Source organism: Malurus melanocephalus, unplaced genomic scaffold (assembly GCF_030028575.1).
Source record: "Malurus melanocephalus ecotype Western Australia unplaced genomic scaffold, MMel_1.1 scaffold_51, whole genome shotgun sequence".
In the NCBI taxonomy this organism is placed as follows: domain Eukaryota; kingdom Metazoa; phylum Chordata; class Aves; order Passeriformes; family Maluridae; genus Malurus; species Malurus melanocephalus.
In genome coordinates this window covers 961,740-982,435 of record NW_026623283.1, presented here as the reverse complement: position 1 = coordinate 982,435, position 20,696 = coordinate 961,740, and the positions used below count along the sequence as shown (strand labels likewise).

The window sequence follows — 20,696 nt, the reverse complement described above, 5'->3', positions numbered from 1 at the left end:
TAACTGTAATACATGTTAGAAAGGAGATAACCTCACCCTCAGTTTCTGGCAAGTGATAGGGTTTCATTGGCCTTGTAACTGATGGTAGCCCCATGCCTCCTACAGAATCTGGCTTTGAGCAGATGTCACAAACTCACTCTGGATGTCCCTTCAACATGCAGATAGCAATTTCCCTCCATCTGCCCCCCACAGACACAGTTATCCACAGCAGGCTGCTTTCTTCATTGGTACTCATAACAAAAATGGACTGTACTCATACTGGAATATGCATACAGGGCTTTATTTGCTTTTACTTTTTTGTTACTGATTTSCAAACCTCTGTTGAAGGCACTGAGTATGAATCCCTTAATTACAAAGAGTAATTAATTGATCAGATCTATTTTCTTTTTGTTGTCCTGTGGACTGAGAGATAATGATGTGCAGTGTGGAGAATATTCCTGCTAGAGATAGTATTTCTGCAAATGCTGAAAGCATATCTGTGGAGTACCACCTGATATCCAGTGGGCAGGGTGCCTGCTCTAGAGTCCCCCACACCATGTGCCTGCAYGTGCATTTGTGTTCTGTATTTTATGGTGTGATCAAAACCAGTCTTTGACTAATGTATTGGTAGCTCCTATTTCTCATTGTTCTTATTAGCAGTGGTAACGTTTGCAATATCAATCTGGGGCAGGAAGCAGGTTTCCTTTCTTAAAGGAAATCTGAAATGATTGACAGAAAAGGATGGCTTGCAATTTGCATTGCTACAGTCTTGCAAAGAAAACACGCTGTAGGACTGATTTATTTAAAATCGAACAAATGAAAAACCAAGTCTCATGATTTTCTCTTTCTCTTCTTTTCTTTGCAAACTTAAGGAATGTATTCAAGCATCTGGCTAATTCACATACCATTAATTCTCTAAAGATTACATATGCACACCCAATTAGACCTGCACAATTTATTTTAAAAATGAATRTACTCTCATATTTATATTTTATAGCTGTGCCAAATGCTTAAAGGGCATAGAAGGGAGAATTTTATAAGAGAAATGTGCAGAGTCCTTTCCCTAGAAAAGTTCGAAGTATCAGGAGGGCTGTACAAAATCTTAAGTTAAAAAAACTGTACACACACTTTTTTGGCTCTTAGTGAATGGGTAAATGACTTTTTAAATAMATGAATGAATGCTTGTTAGAAAGTCTGAGATACAGCCTGTCTTCATATGGGAGCTGGCAGGGTGAGCACCCGTCCCGGTGTTTGAGGCCCTATTGTATTGCAGCAATATAACTGATCTTCCCTTTGCATCTGGTTTGTGGGCTGCAGCGAGTTCCTGCCAGCTGTGGTTTCTTGAGGRTTTGTTTAATAGTCTCAAGCAGCTACAAGGACATTGCTCTCCAAAGGCTGAGAGCCTGATGCTGATAGCATTTGTCTCCTCTTACTCTTGAATGGCTCTCCACCAGCTTAGCAATGGGGCCAGTACCATTCAGAAGAAAATTTGGGTCTGGGCAAGAGGTAGATTATCATAGCCTTCTTCAGAGGATGCATGTGGGATGGGAAAAGCTAATCTGTATCCTGACCCCCGGTTCATCTCTCTGGTGCCTGAGTGCTAAAGACACTCAAATCCTTCAAGRAGTGATATTCTTGACTTTCAGCAGYGAGTTKCTGTGAAGTCTGCTAACCAGCAGAAGGGAGGGTGGTTAGTAGCAGCCTGCTTTATGTCAGGCTTTACTGGAGTAAAGTTGCCATGGAGATTGGTGGGAGTTTAACTGAGCAGGGAGCTCAGTGCTTTGCCCTTGTGCGTGTAAATCCGTCTGACATGTCATGTGGATCAGATTTGGCTCTGCTGCTCACATTTTGAGGTCCACTTGCTTTTTTTTTCCTGATTCCCGTGTAGGAAAGCTGAACAACTGCCATGCAGTATTTATAGCACTGTGATATTAAAATAAGGCAAAACTGGGATTGGTGCCTGCTCTTCCAGGGCCAATTTAAAAGTAAACTTGGATGCCAAAGGGTGTCTAGTACAGGTATCTAAGCCCTGTAAGCTGGAAGGAACTTTCCCAGGCTGGAGCCTTTTTTGTGACAGCAGTAAGCATATTGGCTGTCTGAAAAAGAGAATTATTTAGAGGCAGAAACAGAAATCCTRCCATTAGGGAGATGCTGGAAGGAGGAGTCTTCTAAAATAATTTTAGAATTTGTAAAGCAGATTAAAATATTGGGGAGGGCAGTGCTGAATATAAATGTCTGCTTTACACTTGTAAARGGTGTGCAGGCTCCACATGCTCAGAAACATTTCTGGGAAAACATCAATTAAAATGCTTGAGACTGACAAAAGGCTTCGAGGCTGTTGAGGTAAATGGTGACTCATATTGGCTGAGAAGCAGGAAGGAAAAACATTTAATGGCAATGCACACCCCAAGCTGTATTCTGAAATGAGGCTTCCCAAGGGGTTGACCTGCAGGCAGTGGGATTTTAGCCGGCGTCTGCTGATTTACAGCCTTCAGAGGTGAAGAACCAAAATATTTTTCAGTGACTCGGCAGCATGCCTGCTGGGTTTCTTGATGCATGTAGGTTAGCGTGGTGTTATGGAGAGAAACTTGACATATTTCTAATTTTAGAGTAAGAGGAAATAGCCAGCAGGTGAAAATATTTGGAAGGAAAGGTTAAAAAGTTGGAAGCTTTGAAAGAGTGGGGCGAAAGAGGGAAAGAGGGTGAATACGGAGATGAATCTTTGAACACCTCTTGGTTCAGCAGAAGCTAAGGAGTCCTGCTGAATATACTGCCTGGACCGTGGCATCAAATTGAGAGGGGAACAAGGTTTCTGCTGTGTTTATCCCAGGGAAAGAGAACTGTCCTTTCAGCATAAGCTAAAGCTTATGCATCTTGAAGGCTAGTGTGAGCCTGTTGTGTTACTGGMAAAAGGCCTGATCAAATGCATCAAAAGCATCTTCTCCTCCTCCCCCAATCTCCTGTACCACTCTTAACAATTTAATCCATAGCAGTTTGTCTTCAYGGGCTGTAATTGATCTGTCTGTGATTTAGCTCATCAGATGCTCATTAGAGAGCTTGCAACCTTTTTTATTCATGAAGAATGAGAGTCAAGCATCTAAACCCACTTTGTCTTAACTGGATTCATTTAGTATTCTGGGATTCGGGAYGGCTAATAAACTTATACGAGCTATTATTTAAAGGTGAGCTGTGAACGTGAAGAATGATCCAAACACTGGCAGTGTGCCAAGGGCTCTCCAGCATCAGGTATCAGGTGTGAACAGCTGAGGGAATTGTTACTAAAACCCCAGATATTCCTCACTGTTCTGCAGTGGACGTCCCACAACGCCCTGCCTGTGTTTTATGGGATAATGCAGCCTGCAGRGGAGCTCCTGGAGCTGTGTGTGCAGTGAAGATGGCATTTTGTGCTAGTGATGTCAGTGGGATACACAGAAATATTTTGTGTGTTGTGTAGAGTTTGGTCTTGACATCTTGGTTTGCTTTTTTAGGGGCTGCTATTGTTCTGAGYTGCCGCCTGTGCTCTGGCAGTGCCTGTAACGATGAGCGTTTCCCATGTCGCCGGCACACACATTCTGAGAAAATGCCTGTTGCCATCCTTTAACAGGGATATGCTGGCAATCTGCAAAAGAGAAAAATACCCCTGGGCTGCAGAAAGCAGTTTCCTTTACCCCCTACTTCATGAACACTTGAGACTTTTCCAAGCTGTAGGAAGAGGAGGTGGGATGGATGTTTCTCCATTCTGCTCCTTCCTAATYCTGGTTCCTCATGTCACCCACTTCCTGAAAGATGAATAATTCCCTATAACTGTTGAGTTTACTGTGTAGTCATATGCATAGTRTCATTAAATTGCTTGTGCCTTGGAGGTCTCGTAAGGGACTACAATCATGCACAGGCTTTTAAGTTTTCTGTGGTCTTTTAAGGCAGCAGTTCTGCCAAGGAACACATGCAGCTGGATTCTGGGTCTGCTCCAAATGTACTGACTTTATTCGGRAACTGTGGGAAGCTGGTGGGGCCCCCCCAGACAAAGCCCTGCGTGAGGGATCTGAATCCTGGCAGGACATGTTGCCATTTACATAAACTGACTTCCCGCTTGATGTGTGTATCTGGGTTGTAAAATCTTTGGAAATATAACCTTTCCTAACTGCTCAGAGTCACAGTATTTATAAATATACTAAGCTTGTGTTTATAACTGTACGTTATCCTGTGTAAATATTAATACCATATTTTTCTTTCTTTGCAGTGTACAGAGGCCAAAAAGCATTGCTGGTACTTTGAAGGATTATATCCTACATATTATATGTGAGTAGTCATGGCTTTTCTTTTTCAAAAGAGAATTAGATTCTGTAGGTTCTTAGACTGTTCTCTTTCACTAATTACACTTTTTTTATAACTTATCTGAGACGTTTTCAAATTTAAAAAACGAAGATGCAGTAAACTTTCAAATGCCTCCTTCCCTGTGACCCATCTCTTTTCCTTTCCCCTTATTAAAAAAGGTGTACRGATTCATTTTGTCACACATCCCAGGTGACCTTTCCAACTGAAAACAAAACTCAAGCASTTGAATAGCTCTTATTTCAGAATGCTGAAAGGAAACATAAGTAGAGCACTGTGAAGACAGTTCTCCCTTTGTTTTGAGTAAGGACAGGTAATCAGACAGAATACTAAGAATGCTTTGAAAGTAACTTTGTACCTGTGCTTATACTGTTGTTTAATTTAGAGAGTTGAGCTGATTTGTTATCCATGGCATAACTTTCCTTTTGATGAGTGACATTTACATTCACATCTGGCATGGGTATGAACCAAATGAATGACCTGTAGGTGTTTGATTGAAGAGCTCTCTAACTGCAATTTTTTCTTTCATATTGCCCACAGCAACGACAAAAAAGTGGAGGAAATGTGTAGGTGGGAGGTASATTGCACGTGGATTTCAGGGCAGGAAGGAGATAAATATAGTAAACATTGTACCTGGGTTGTATAACTTTGTAATTGCAACCAACTGTAAATATAAGTTAAAACAAATAAAAATAAAGCAGGGTTGAAGAGCATTAGGCTTTCTGTTCCCTGAGCAAGCTCTTTCTGAAGATTGGAAAGGAAGGATGAAAGATGGGAAATTACTGTAATTCTTATGCTACCCAAGAACTTCCCTCCCTRTTCTCTTCCACCTCCACTTCATCTGCCAGAAGCAGGAGAAAAATGCTTGAGACAAAAAGCAGCCAGGAAGCCAGTTGCGAAACAAAGCCCACAGAAAGAATGAAACACTATGATTTAATCATCTGTGATCCTGGATATTAGGAAGTGTTTGTGCCTAAAACTCACTGTCTGTTTTTTTCAGGTGACTGAAATGTTGAGAATTACTCACAAATGGTTGGTCAGAACAAATGGGGGAATGTGAATGGGTTCATTTTCTTTGCATGCTAAAAACAACAGAACCTTGGTTCCACCTACATTTTATTTTGCTTTTCTGTAATGTGGAAAAGAAGCTGGTGTGTTTGGAAATTATGAAAATCCCATTGTACCTTGACATTCAGGAATGTGTTATTCATCATCACCTTGGAGTTTGGCTTACGTTTCTGCCCACATGCTTTAACAGATAGCATTTGTCTCCCTTGGCAATACAAGAGGTGGGTACTTGGATGTTRRGTATTGGTTCAGACCTTTTGTGTACATACAGAGTATGCAAAAGCATCCTGAAAAAGCAAGGGGTACAAAAAAAAAAATCCTGTTGTATATGGACACTGTCAGGCCAATTGGAAGACTGCCACTTGTCATCGTGTGTGTTTGTGGTAGTTACTGCAGCACYGTGTTATCCAAGTTATTGCATAGAAGTGTTGTTGTTGCCAATCTTCTGAATAGTACCAGTAAATGGAAGAAGGAAGGGGAAAGGGGTGGGATGTGTGTGCTCAGCGATTGTCCTGATGGTGATGAGTGTCACGTTAATGCTAGTGTTGTTGTTGTGATTGTGAGTTTAAGTGGGCAAGAGGAAGCACGAAGGATAGATGATAATGATTTGGGGACAGTGAAGGTCAGAGGAGAGATAATGTGTGATAAGTGAAGGAATATGGAAATGAGGGGGGAAAGGGTATTTGAGGAGCCCAGTAGGGTTAGAGGAGACATGCATCAAAGCAATAGGAAGGTTGTGCATGTTTGTGGTGCCTGGGCTTTCCTACTTTGTTACTTCCGCAGTTCCTGTTGTCAAGGGTCCCCAGCTGCTTCCTTCCTGCACTGTCTTTTCACACCTGAATGGTGGAGGAGAGGCACAACTCCAATCTCAGTATCTTAGGGTGAAGTCCCATTGCTTCAGCATTTGTTTGACCCATCACTGAGTTAATTCAATTTGCTAATCCCACTGATGTTGTTCATTTTAGCACATTTGTGTTAGTGTTGAATCAGCTTGGTATAGTTTTTGGCAAACACTGGTGAAAGGGGAGGAAGGGAGTATTCTGCATATTGTGGGGGAGGAGGCATGAATATCATTGTCTCCATCAGCATATGGTTACATGTTAAATCATCTGAAGGTGTAATATATAACTTTGTCCTGAGGGTGCCTCCGCTGTACAAATCTAGATCTGAGATGTGCTGTAGTGAAAAGACATTTATTTTATCTTACAATTTCTGTAGCAACAGTCTATATGAAGCAGATATATTTAGATTTATATTTAAAGGCGTCTGCAGTAGATTCCATTCCTTTCTATCACTGGTTTTCTGAAAGAACTTTTTTCTACCCATTTGGAATATGCAGTCTCTCCTTKGGTCTCACGACTATCTTTGGAGAGTTACGAAACTCAGCAATGCAATCCTTTTAAATGATTTCTCTGTGGATTTCAGTCCCATACTGGCACAATGTCACAACTTTCGTGAAGACAGTTGGTATTATAATTAAAAGGTTGGCATGTCAGCTGATAAATGCCAAGTCCTGTGTCTRTTCACAAATATAGTGTGGCATGCTGGGACTGTGGTATTCCTGAACTGGCACATGACATGCCTTATCACTTCAGGGTAGGCACATCCTCCTAGAGGGCACCTGCCTCTCTTTAAATTACCCAGAGTAATAGAAATCTGGTGGACTGTCACATAAAGTGGCAGTTTGCTTTTTATCAGAAGTTTGAAGGCAAGATAGCTGAATTTATCTTTCCTGTAAAGGCTCTACTTCATCCATCCAAAGACAGATAAGAATGTGTCTGCTAAGCCAGAGGAACAGTGTGCCAAAAGAAGTGTTCTRAAATTCAGCTAGATTTGGGTGGGTAAAACTTGCACTTATATGACTGTTATTCTTTTGGAGCTTAAGGTTTTTTTTTGGTTTTTAATTCAATCTGTCTTCCAGTATAATAATTTTAAAAAGAAAAATCTGTTGGAGATGTTGTTCCAAACTTACTTAAACCTTGTYTGTTATGCTTTCTGTGTTAACAGCTAGGACAAAGGTTGGCGCTCTCTRTTCCAGAACTAGTGATACATCTCTCTGGCCAAATATTGAATGGTATTAGTATTTTCTGTAATATTTTTTCCAATAGACATAATTATTCTATCCTTCAGTATATATCATCAGTAAGTTTAATTGAAATGTGTTTCTTCCAAATGCAATTCCATTTCTTAAGGCAAGATGAAGGAACTGATAATTTTCCAAATTTTTCTCCCACTCCTGTATAAATAAGATACAGCTTATTTCAGACCAGAAGTGAATATGGAAAGCTTACTAAGAATTTGAGAGACATATGCTGGTCTCCTGTCATTAATACAGAGAACTTCCAAGACTGCTCTTATTTTCCTAACCCAATTAACTGTTTCTCCATGTCCTTGTTGCTTGAGTCACCAGATACTGTTGTCAGTTYGATACTTTTCTCCTACTTCAGCAAAATGTTTATTTACATGACCTAGAAAAATAAATAAGCACATACAAAGCAGAGAAAGGAATTAGCCATTGGAGTCTAATTCTTATCCTCTGGAAATGCAGGGGGACAAGTTTTTCCTGACTTTGCTTAAAGAATTAGWTCATACATCTCCTTGTGTGGATGCATGGAAAGTGATTCAGAATTAAAACTGTCTCAAGAGACTCAACTGGTGCTCTACAAGGATCCTTATCCCACTCTCACTTAAGTAAGCCAGCTCAGCCATATCCTAGATGTGCTTATGGTTCACAGAAGAAACAGTCAAGGTACTTCTCTTCCATGGCAATAATGTGAATATTGACATACAGAATGCATTAGATTGCAAAACCACCTTCCCTGTACKCAGATGCCAGCAGCACTTAAAGATACTCCAGGTTTTTTTCCACTTCTAAATTTGGCATGAACGGGAGAAGGAAGGCTGCCTTATGTTTTGGTGATGAGTAGTAGTTTGATTGGAATGATTGTGAATGTCTCCCTCACTCGCAGGGTGAAGTATATTTCCTGGTATGACTGATCAATCCCATAGGTATTTTCTGTTAATTTTTCCTTCCGTTGTTAGCTACCATCATACCGCAACTTTTAATGAGGTGATAAATTCCAGATGCATGTTTCTAATCCTCTCCTTGCCAGGCTTCATGGCATGTTTATAAAACAGCAGGAATGTTTTTGAATATTGAGTGGTAGGCATGTGTCCACAGCAATAGATATACAATGGCTGATGTCACTGSGTCAGTGGTCACCAATAGGGAGGGGGATCCATTATCCTCTGCCCTCTGAGCCTCATCATGGGATTTTTTTGGTTTTTTTAAACCCACTTAGCTGCCTGCCTATCCAGACTGTAAGGTCTGCATTTAGTTATGAGATTCTTGAGGGAGACAGTGTGGAAAGCCTTGCTGAATTTGAGGTAAATGACGTGTTCAGCTCTCTGGTTTGTCCACAGAGAGATTCCACTGCCAGTGTAGTGATGGAAGCTCTTCTTGCTGGACTTGGTGTCCCTCCCAGCTACTAATTGTAGGTGAGGTTTGACTTTCCTAACATCACACCTACTTGTATATATGATGATTTCTAAATGTCTCCTTGGTAGCCTGCAGCTGCTTTCAGCTCCTACATACTGACTTTCTGCATCTGAGTTCAGCCCTGGGCTCCTTGTCGTGAGCAGATTAAGTTTTGTTGTATTAATCACAGTCATRTTCATCTGGGTTTTCAACCTAAGTCCTTATATTCTTGGTGGTCAGTCCGTAATAATTCTGTGCATTATCAAGAAACTTCAAAATGTCCCAGATGAAACCATTAAAAAAGTGATTTTTTCTTGCTGTTACTCAGATAGGTTAGAGGGCGTTTCTTTTATCAATTTGTGTACAAGAGGCATGGAAACCACCCTGACCCAGACACCGTRTGTGATGCATGATGGTAGCTACTGTCTGCTCTCCACATCCTGKTATGTTTACTGTTTTTTATTAAGTTGGCTTTCCTGATGGTACACTTAGCTTTCCATTTCAATTACAGCCGCATGAAGTGTCAGCAGGTGTGTGCTTAGGGCAGTAATAGAGCTGCTGATTTATCCTTCCATTTGATTTGAAGCCAGCAGGGAGGAGGGAGAATYGAGGCTGTGTAATAGTTTTGCATGCTTCCAGCTCCCTGAATAGCTGGCACTGTGCAGAAACGGAGACCTGGATTSCCTCCAGGGCCACCAGTTTTGCAGTGAGCAGCCTCAGGAACGGCCTGTTTGCATATGTGGTTCAATGCAAGAGCGTAAGTGCASGGTTTGTGTCATGAAGGAAGACAGCAGTAATTATCAGACCATCTGTRTGAAAAGGCAACAGAAACCCACCATCATTGCTCAGTCCTGTGTGGCCTTAAACAACAACAATACAAAATGTCACAACTAGCTTCAACAGTCAGTGCCCTTGAGATGGCACACTCCTCGCTCCAAATAAGCGATTAGAGTACCTTGATGTTGATGAAACTGCTGAGGTTGTAGTCCCAGCTGCTGTAATTACCCAGTAGCTRGATGCCTCACCACAAACTTGAATTTCCTTCAGGGGATCAGTTATCTAATGTACAATCAGGCTGCCAAATTAATATCCAACTCATGTTGCTAGGAGTGGGTCCCAGAGAGGGGTTTAATATCTCWGCCCTCACATTAGGTGATGGACCTAATTTGAGATTTGGAGTTCTCAATGATTTTGGAGTTGAAGGCGGACCAGGTATAGGCAGCTAATTCTGAGAAAGGTGAGGGAAGAGGAAAGGAGTGCATCCTCTGTCTAGTAGTGGGGTACTTCTCTGAGATCAGACTCTCCCATGGCAGTGGTAGGGCAGAGAACACGGTTTCATCCCCTTCTCATTTCCAGAGGATGTGATAAACACAGCTGTAACTCATCATGAACCTCAGTTTTTCCTGCGAAGGGTGTTTGATTTGAAATACTCATCAGATCATTAATTCTTCCATATCCCAAGCAAGAACTCTAATGAGAAGTTTRTAATCAATTCCTTCTGGCTTCCTGTCAGTGGGACAGGAAGGGTTGCACCTGGTTTGAGCTTCAGTGGACAGCATGAAGATGCATCTGATACCAAAATAATTTTGYAGTTTCTAACCCTTTCCAAGAAGGAAGACCCCGAATCAAAATTGTGAAAACTTGGTGGCACCTAACAGTTGACCATTACTACCCACTCCTTCTTTGCATTTAATCATGCAAYGACTTGGTGCAGGAAAAAAAGGGTTTACTATGTGTTAGTATCTTAAATTGAGGCAGACAGCAAATTCCTGGATATCCATCGTCCCCCTGCCAGCAGACTGCTTACGATTTCCCAAAGCATGGATAAGATGCAGTAGGACTGCCCGCCCACTGGGAGCAGCTTGAGATACGAAGARCTAATCATCTGTTTAATAAGGGGCCTGATGATTAACTAGAAGTCCTTGTTCCTGTTGATATGAGAAATTTACAATTCCACCYCCAGAAAATTCAAACTTATGCACATTATCTGTGTCTTACTTTTGTCAGAGCCTTAAGCTATGCTGTTTCTCTGCTTTGTTCTGTGAAAGAAATGCCTGCAGCCTGTGTTGAAAAATGGCTTTTTAAGGTTCTGTATACTGCTAGTGGGCAAAGCCCAAGCCACTGCAGTTCTTGTTAGGTTCTGCCACAAGGGGAGTAGACAAAACTTCTAGATGGATATATGCTGCCCAGAAAACCATGTAGTGGTACTTTACAGACAACGAAGAGAGTTCCTCTGTAGGGTGGCTTTCTTCTTGGGATCTGGGAAGAGAGGGCTGGGGTTGTGGCAAACCTTTGCGTAGCAGAAGATTGAGAAGGATCCATTTGATAGGAGCAGCTGCGCAAATATTTCTCATCCCATCAGAAGTGGGGGAGGATTGACCATATTCTTCAGAGTTCCTGCGTGGAGTTAGTGTTTATAGGCTCTTCACCTAAAGAGCAATTGAGAAATAAGCCCTTTTTCAGCTGTTGCCTGCTCTTGTTTTCCATGTCTRTGTGAAGGACAGGAGCCAGGTGTCYTGTATTGTAGATTTTAATTGTGTCAAAGCAGACAGGAATCTAATCTGAGCAAATACTCTTTCTGTCTCTGTTGTTTCTACTCTGTAGAAAAAAAATGACCTGACAGCCCTTTTCCCTTTTTTTTGCCTCACATTTTCTTATGTAATTAAGGGCTGTGTGATTTTACAAGCACCTGGACAACTATCTGTCTAGTGGCCTCCTGGGTTCCAGAAGAAGTGTTTTTACTCTCAAGTACAGATGTGCACTGAGGTCACAGCTGCRTTAATCTATGAAGCAGTTGTATTTATTATAATTAAGCTACGTGTTCACTGCTTATCAGACCTGTGTCATAGAATACACTGTTATTGTGTATGCTGAGACATCACCTTTGCTATGTGTAAGAAGATAGATACTTCTGGGTGCTGAGGACYTGTAACTGCAGATATCTGTGGTGGAGTTGTGTCTGCTGAGAATTAGGCCATGTACATGCCAAAGAGACACAATCAACTCCACCACCAAGGCTGGAAAGCAGATGTTGCCTATGACTCTGCTCCACCAGCCAAAGACCTTGCCTGTCTCACTGCTCCTCAGGCACTTGAGTGAATGCCAGTGGAAGGATATGGCCTTTGTGTTGCATCATCTTTCTGGAGAGAGATTAAACCTTTGGGCCTCAAAAATAGTTACTTAGGTGGGAGTTGGACTTAGCAGAGTTGGACTCTGTGTTTCRATTTCCCACAGGTTCTGTGGGCACCTGTAGCAAAACAGATTCCTTGGGATAACCCCTCCATCGTGCAGTGGTSTTCCCCCTGTCTGCAGTCAGTAATCTGTGTTCTTCCTTACACAGCAGTACAGACAATGGGTTTGCTTTGAAGACTGCTTTTTATGGAAAGATGGAAATGCACATGCAGAATGTGTATTATTCAGTGTTAAAATAAACTTGAAATTAAACTGAAATTAATCAATGATTAAATAAACTTGATAGAAAATAACTCTCAATTAYATGATACATCTTCAGTTGATCTTCCTCATTCTTCATCCATTAGGTCTCAGTCTTGTGGCAGTGTAGCTTAGTGACATCACATCAGTGTAGCTCTCGTTGAGCTCRGTGTCATCACTCCTCATTGACAGCACAGCCACGACTCAGAGCTTCATCAGAATTGATTCTGCTACTCGCTTTGTGGTGATTGCCTGTTTTTTCTATTTGTTTCAAGGCTTATTTGTTTTTTCTTTGTTCAGCATCATTTTATCCTGGAAACTGAGTTGCAAGCGAATTAGATTATTTTATTTTATTTTCGATTTTTTTTTTGTCCTAGAACAAGTAAATGCATATGCACACTTCAGCTGGCTGCTGTCATCTGTTCAATGGGAGCAGACCTGAACCTTCTGACTTTGATGGCYCAGCACTGGGTCTGCCTGGAGGAGACCCAGTCTCAAGAGTTCGTCCCTTACAGTTCTTATGAATTCTTTTTCCTTTTGGTCTTTTGCCTGTGCCAGTATTAAGGCCACATCTGATGCTTCTTTAGCTTCATCTAATGCCCCTACCAACCCCCACAAAATTTTCTTTTTGCTCTTACTTTGGTCTACTGCTATGTTTTCCTTTGCACAGGCCCTGACTCCCTTTAATTTTCTTGCCCCCAGTCCAAAATTGTCAGTGCTTCTTGTGTTTCAGTGAATCCCAATTTGTATTACAGAATTTAAAGATATGTGCAGCAATCATTTAACCTATGACTGGCATGCAACCTTTTTTTTGGAATTCAGGTTAGGCTTGTCTTAGAACAATGGTTAGAGATCAAACAGTTTACTGCATCTGRTTGTTGAGGTGGGGTTGTAGTTTTGTTTCATCCTCTCATCCTCTCCATGTCTACAGTAGGGTTTCTGCCACTACATGTCGATTGACAGTTTATGTTTTTACTCCTCCAAAATACATTACTAATGAAACATCTTAAATGCTAAATCAGGTTTTAGCCCATATGGTGCAAAGCATCTAGAGAAAAARCTTAAGAACACTACAGCTTGAATATCAAAGACATGGTGGTGGTAGGGAATGCATCTCTTTGCTGCAGCAGCTCTACTAAGAAGGGACCTGTTYAACTGTGTAGATAGAGGTATAATTGAAGAAGAGCTGTTGGACCATTTAATTGAGCAAGTATTATCCACAGAATACTTGCAAGTAAAGGGTTATAGTTGTTTGTACAGTTTAGGTCATGGAAGAAAGTTAAGCGCCATGATTTRAGTGTGAACCCAGAGAAAAACCTTGTCCTTGTGATCTGACACACTGTGCAACTTTGATCTGTGACACAGCAGTTCCTTGGTGTGCCAGCAGTTCAAGACCTGGGACRTGCAGATACAGTCTTTTCACTCCACTCAACTATGAATGAAAAGATGTATCTTCTAAATCATAAATCACATTGSAGGCAGTTTTCCAAAGAGAGACTGTATTCTTGGTGAAGTTGTAGATTAGCAAAGCCACTAATTATATCTTACCCTGTGTCATGGGTTAACTTTTGATCAATGAAATGAGCATTGCCCTAGGGAAGTGTAGTTCTAGGGRTCATCACTGCTCTGTGAAAGAGGGAAATTGACTTCAGAAAAGTCTTCTGGAGATGGACTCAGTGTACCTCTGCTAAATAGTAAGGCTCATTCTACTTTAACTGGCATTGGGCACAACTGGTCCTTCCCTGTAAAGCAGAGCCAAAACATGGGTGCAGTTTAAAGTAAATGCATACCWATTCAATAAATAGATGCATGTATGCTTAATTATTTTTTTTGGTTTGTTTTTTTTTAATGAACGAAAATCTTAATTCTACTGTGATTTGCCATGAGGCAGGGAGAGATAGTACATCAAAGACTGATTATACTTAAGGTTGTATGCTACTCCATTAATAAGCTGATTTTGTTGTCGTCTTTTGTCAGCTAATAAATCTGGCTTTTGTAAGTAAGTTAATTGTCGTGTAATTTGGATTGATATTTCCAGGGGTTGTGTTGTTTTTGATCAGCAGAGCTTTTGCTGTAGCCTGATGGCAGTATCAGCACAAGGAATGTTTGTTCTTCCAGTTCTTTTTGGTGCTGCAATCAAGTGGTGGGGAATACAAGCAGCAGGTTGTTATTGCAGCATCATCCTTGATTCCAGGCTCCTACATTATGGGTACATGTATCCATTCTTACATGCACACAAAATAAAGCACCTTTTTGGTTTTATGGGTAAAAAGTGAAAAAAAACCCAGTGTCAGATCTCAAAGGGATTTCCCTCTGAGTTGTGGTACTTGGTTTAACTTCATAGGTCCACCCAGCAAATGCAGTGCTCAGCCTTGGATGGATGAATTGGCTCAGAAAGCTTTCTGACTGCCAGGAATTGGAGCCACAATGAGAGACTCCTCCATCCTTTGCATTATTGTTTTCAGCCATTTGAAAGTGCAGTCATCTGAAACTTCCTTTGATGACCTGTTTGTTTGTCAGTTAGTGGTCTCAGGAGCTTCATAAATATTCAGCAGTGTAGTCTTTCTTACTTCCAGATGGTGCTTTAGCTTTCTTTTGCAGGAATACAAGCTAARCCATTGAGATTTTAAAAATGGTGCTGACTCGTAACCTAGATAACTCAAAGATAAAAAGTAGATTCGGGTACCATAGTCCTCTACAGGTGCTCCTTTAATTTTGGTGGTTTGAATGACCATAATTATGTATTTTAAAACAGCTACTTCCCATCTCTTCTGGCTCTTGAAAAACAGATGCAAAATAAGCAAGGCAGGGGTGGGCATGGGGGAGGTCTGTGTGCAGCTTCTGTGCCTTCTCTGTTTTAGTTTATTACAGGTGAAGCTCTTGGAGTCTTCGGAAATAAATGGTGCCTCCACTCCCCATCTTGTGTGCAGTCAGATGTAGGTGTGTGGAGGCMGAGATAAAGACTGCTCACATTCCTAAAATCCTTTTTMTTTTTGTCCTAATGGCCTCAAGAASGGCTTCTAAATTTATGGGCTCTGCCTCTTCTCTGCTCTTCCGGCCCTACAAAATCTATGCTGTGCAGCATCGGCCAAGGGGGCAAGTGCCCATCACCATGGGTRAAGTGCTCCAACCAAAGGCATGTTGAAGAGCAAAAGGGTATCATGACCACTGGTTTAACAGAAGGCAGCAGCTTCCAGCCCATTTTGCAAGGAGCTTGGATCTGTCCTTGACTTTAACATATGTCTTGAAAGCTCCTGTTAGATTGACTCACTGTGGGAGCATTGGAGGAGTGCTTAATTTCTTGGTCTCAATGGGACTGAAGGTAATGGTGACTTGCTAAGTCTTAGTAGTTGTGTGAGGCCTGGTACCTTTGAGTATGAGCAGTTGTTAGGTTCCTGGGAAGCTTTAAAGAAGGAAGATTGCAGATGGGTCACTTTCAGGCTCAGTGACAGCAAAATGTCTTTTGGCAACTTCCGCGGCCTGAGTCACAAACTGGGTGCCTGAGTCTGTTTGTGAACCTTGCCATGATGGTCATGTCAGATCCTCCAGCTTGCTTAAATAAATCCTCCTCCTTATCCTCATCAGAAGAGCATGTAACTGTTTTCACTTGCAAAACAACTGATTATGTATTCATAGAACATCCTCCTCCGGCCCCAGTTAGAGGCTGAAGCCTATGTGACAATGTGTTTTGTGAGTGAAGCCTCGTTAATTGAGCATGTAAATGTGTAATTGTCTGTGCAGTTATTCAATTGACATGTTTTTAGTTTGCATACAAATATGGGAGCACASTCATGAGGTTGAGCAAACTGTCCAAGATCAGATGTTTAAATAAATACATACATTCTGCACACAGATGTGAACACCCTTAAAAGATCGATCGATTTGTGGTTACCTCTTTTCTGTTTGTAGGTGGATATGCTAATCATCTCAGTTTCATGTAGGTCTGTAACATACCACAGATTCTGTGTTGCTTTGGTCTTTTTCCTTACTAAATATGTTTCATTGGTGTGGGAAATGGGAGTTACCACAGGCATTGTTCAGAAGTTGCCCTTGATGTATGTCCTTGCTTTTAGTGAAGTACCTTGTGCTTACAATGATGGGTGCTGTAACACCTTTAAAATTGTTCTATGCATGTGAAATACTAATTTAAAGTGTGGGGTTTTTCAGAGTAAAGGCTGCTTTAAGAATGGGAGTTGTTGGCAGTTGCAGTCCAATGCAACTTCTGAGAAGCAAAAAAAGGCACAAAATTTGCAAATAACAGTACAATTGAAGTTTTCTCTGCACTCAGTGGTTTCTCTGCTTAGAAGCTGCTGATCTTCAAAGAAAGGGTGATCTGGCAGTTCTGTTCTGGCAATTCTTGTCTGTTCCAGTGAATAAAACTCCAAACATCTGTTGGAGCTCTGCAGTGTTCATTTACTGTGGAAAAAAATACAGTAATACTGGTTTTCTTTATAACTTGTCCTTTTTAATACAGAATTGAACATCACATTYGGTCATTTTGAGGTGGTTTGAGATYAGGTATAGAGGAAGGTRTTTTCAATAACRTGCAGAAAGTTCCTGAATWGGAARCCTTAGAGATAGAGCTSTGCCATGTATATGATTGACAGCTTTATCCAGCCAAGGGTATCTTAAAATAACGCTTCGATCAGGGGTGCAAATGGTGTCAGGGTTGGGGATGCCMTTTTAATCTGAGTGGCAGCCACTCCTCTAACACTCCTGTCTCTTTTTTGCCCTGCAGATGTCGCTCCTATGAGGATTGCTGTGGTTCAAGATGCTGTGTAAGAGCTCTCTCTATCCAGCGACTATGGTATTTTTGGTAGGTCCAGGGCATTTGGGAATTTTATGTTTGTCCTTGTCTTGTTTGTTGGACTTAAATCAGGGTATTGGCAGCCCTGGTATTTTAGAGTACAGTGGGTGCAAGTGTGCAGTAAGGTCTATGTGTAYATAGAAATGCAAGGACTTTGATTTTTTTCTTGTAAAATTCTCCTGATGTAGTACGAAAACACTGAAAAAAAGAGGTGATTTGTATCAGATTTACCTTTCCTACTTCTGCATCTTGCTGCTTTGTACAAGCAGCGGTTCCACTTTTATCCAAAATTGCTGAATTCTTTATGCCTGTCCCAGCTACCAGGCAGCAGCGTTCACCCATTCTTGTTGGGCACTCCATTTTARAAGTGGATCATATAAGGAGGACTGTGCTTTTAGGTGGGGTTTATTTAATACATTCTTGCCAGCTGAATTGAGGCTTCAGTTAAAAAGAGAAGTACATTTATGACTATGAGGATTGCACTGGAGATGACAGGAAAAGAAAGCACAAAGATTGAGCTGGTGAAACCAGCAGCTCAGTAATCTGGATAAAGCTTAAACTAATCACTGTTATAGGCATAATGAAAAAATAAGGTAAATTCCTTTTGGAGTCGAATTTAAGAAAGCACCTGAATAAAACCTTCTCATTACAGCAGGGAGAAAGTAAATGCTCTCCTGGAAGACCTGATTTYGAGCATTTTAATGTGGAATTTGAAGACTGATTAACAAAAAAGCCTTCAAAATTGAAACAAACAAACAGTGAAAAAMAGAAGCCTGAATATACTATAATACAGAGATTTCCCAAAGCTGACTGTGGGATTTCAGTGTACCATCCTTACTGATATAAGTGAAGAGCTCTCTATCTCAATCCCTGGGGTGACGTCGTAAATCTCTGTTTTTCTGTTCAGAAAAAAATCCTTTGCAGGAACACTGCCAAAGGAGAATGTATTAATCTTGGCTCAGGGAAAAAGAGCCTCCTTCTGCTCTCATTTCTAATGTGGAAACAAGAACAGAGTTTGAGCTTTTGCATGAAATAAYTCTTGCTGCCATGCTGTGCCACACTTCTTCTCAGGCACCCAGGGATTCTCCAGAGATGAGCATGGTGTGTAGGCTTTCCTCTGGCCAACTTCCTTCCTTTCCAAAAAGCGCAGTTGTCATTGTCTTCCAGTAAAAGACCATGAAACAAGATGGCAATTACAGGCAGTAAAGCCATCCATATTTACAAGAGCTTGTGTGAGTCACTGAGTGTCTGATAACTGAATAAGGCAACACAGTGAAAGCTGCTGTCTGAAGAGCAACGTCTGATGTGCCCTTGCTGCACATTCCTGTTTCCACAGCACCAGGGCAAGCGAATGATGAGGACAATTTAATTTGGAAAAGGAGCTAAGAGAAGAAGAACTGTAGCTGAATTATGTCTTTTGTATTGAGAATGTAATGTCCCACCTGGGAAGCACAAAGCAAAGTTTGTCACCATTGGTACTGAATGCTTCAGTCTTCTGGCTTGAGCTTAAGTGCGAGCTACCATATTGCCCATGGGACACAAGATTAAAATGTTGAGTTAATTTAAGAACATCTAAGATTCTTTTAATGACAATTGCAGAATAGTGTTTTCTGTCCCCCACAAACTTCCTGAGCAGCCTAGATGTTGTAAGCCTGGGGCGTGCACCCTAGACGTGCAGTTTGAAACTGTACTGACCCAGAATTTCAGTTCAGCATCCCAGTGGCCAAAGTCAGGTATGAACCTGAACTTTTGGAAAGGTCAAGTGTGTTTTACCTTCGAGTTTGTGTTTTACATGCCAGAAAACATTTACAGTAGTACTAATCACTGAAGACTTCCATAATATATTCATAAGTGCACTATGAGTGCTATCCCAAATGACAGACCTACTTTCAATCTGTAGGTTGATGTATTCTCAGTGAACAGTCTGGATTTAAATACTGCCTGAATGTGCAGAGCTTGACTTCCCTCTTCTTTTTGCCTAGGTTCCTTTTGATGATGGGAGTTTTGTTCTGTTGTGGAGCTGGTTTCTTTATCCGAAGGCGGATGTACCCTCCTCCATTAGTAGAAGAACCTACTTTTAACGTGTCTTACACCAGACAACCAGTCAACACTGCATCAGGTCAGAGACTCATACAAGTTTCACTGGTTTCTTACTTCAGCCAAAACACTTCTGAAGGGTGGGTTATGAACTTTTGTTTCATTGGTTTTTGGAATATATGGGGTTTGTACAAGGGATTGCACTGCACTTAAGCATRCAGCCACCTCCTGCAGTGAGTGATGCCTTCAGCCTTTCCAGCAGCATAATTCAGCTGCAGTTACAGAAGCATTTTTGAAACATGGGATGACATGACTTTCAGTTCTGTTTTGGCTCCTAATACCTTTCCAGCTGTGTAGGTGGCTAGCAAGCTTTCCCTTTGCAGTGTAGACAGAATGATAGGTGTCCAAATTTAAGTCACAAGAAGAAGGAGTTTTAAATACAATTGATAGCATCTGGCAGAGATGAAGGAAAGCCTAGCATTTTCTTTTACAGTCTTGCCATCTTGCAAGTATTTTCTTTTTGATTTGCCTTCAGTGTTCTGTGCTGCAGTCTTTCTGTGGCAAAGCGGTCTTTTCCCCCTTGTTAGTCTGATTGCTGTCTCTCTGGTAAATAATAAATGTGAGTATCAGGAGACCTACCTAGTGAGGTCTCCTCTGGCAAAATTGCTATCTAATTTTGTAATTTTTTTCCCTCTGTTAAATAGTTCCAGTTGGGAACTATCCTGGGTCTRAATGGTTAAAAAGATGTTACAGACATAAACTGTCACTTTATTCACCCTTCTTGTTTAAATCCTAAGTGTTTTTTTTTGGGGGGCCTCCCATTCTGCATCAGTTTTTCTCCTTGACTTAATGCAGAGTATTTTTCAGCTGAAGAGGCAGCCAATCCAACTAGACTAATATTTTTAAGATTGAAAAATAGTCTTGAGTTTATATGAAACAGGGAGTGACTTCGGCTGGATCGRTAAACACCAGATTTAAATTTAGAGCACAGTTTTACTCTTTCATGGTGCTTCATGGAGCTTAAATTGTGGGCAAATATGGAATAAGCACAAGCTCTTTAATGATCTTCTTATGGCACCTGCTTCCACACTGTTACTTAAAACTTTGGGCTCTGAACTAACCCCACAATTTATTTTATTTTTTCATATTTAGTTTTTCTTCTATTCTAGAAATATTCAATGGCAAAACCATTGAGAATTAGTAGTCAAGCAAGTCCCCATTTTCCACTAGTTGCCAGGTTTTGTACCAGTGGCCAATTCTCTGTTGAGGTGGAGCCCTCCAAACGTGGCTCACTGTCTGCCTCCCTCCTTCCTTGCAGAGATAGCAGCAGCACCTGMTGGGAGTGCTTTTCTGGGGGCCTGACTGGGAGAATGGAAAGGGAAAATCCCTTAGAAGCAGTGTGTCATTATAGGAAACACAAACTGGCACCAGAAGAAGAAAACTTGTTGCTCGGTCATTACTTTTTTCCCAGTTCATCTTTATTTAAACAGACAGAGGAAGAGACAAAAACAACCTTACATCTTGAGGTAGTCTKTGACTTCAGTTGCATTAAGTCATCTTCCA

At 41.2% G+C, this 20,696-nt stretch overlaps 1 protein-coding gene across 2 annotated transcripts in view; it reads left to right on the top strand.

Annotated features, from left to right (window-relative positions):
- The window catches only part of VOPP1 (VOPP1 WW domain binding protein), a 64,358-nt gene that overhangs the window by 41,881 nt on the left and 1,781 nt on the right, over window positions 1–20,696 (top strand). The window contains exons 1-4 of one of the 2 annotated variants that reach the window (XM_057365323.1): window positions 3,900–3,952; window positions 4,220–4,278; window positions 17,028–17,105; window positions 19,079–19,215. In XM_057365323.1, coding sequence (XP_057221306.1) covers window positions 3,923–3,952; window positions 4,220–4,278; window positions 17,028–17,105; window positions 19,079–19,215 — 304 coding nt within the window. In that variant the 5' untranslated portion in view covers window positions 3,900–3,922. Of the gene's footprint in view, window positions 1–3,899; window positions 3,953–4,219; window positions 4,279–17,027; window positions 17,106–19,078; window positions 19,216–20,696 lie in introns of those variants that run through there. The other variant, XM_057365324.1, reaches the window with a different exon arrangement.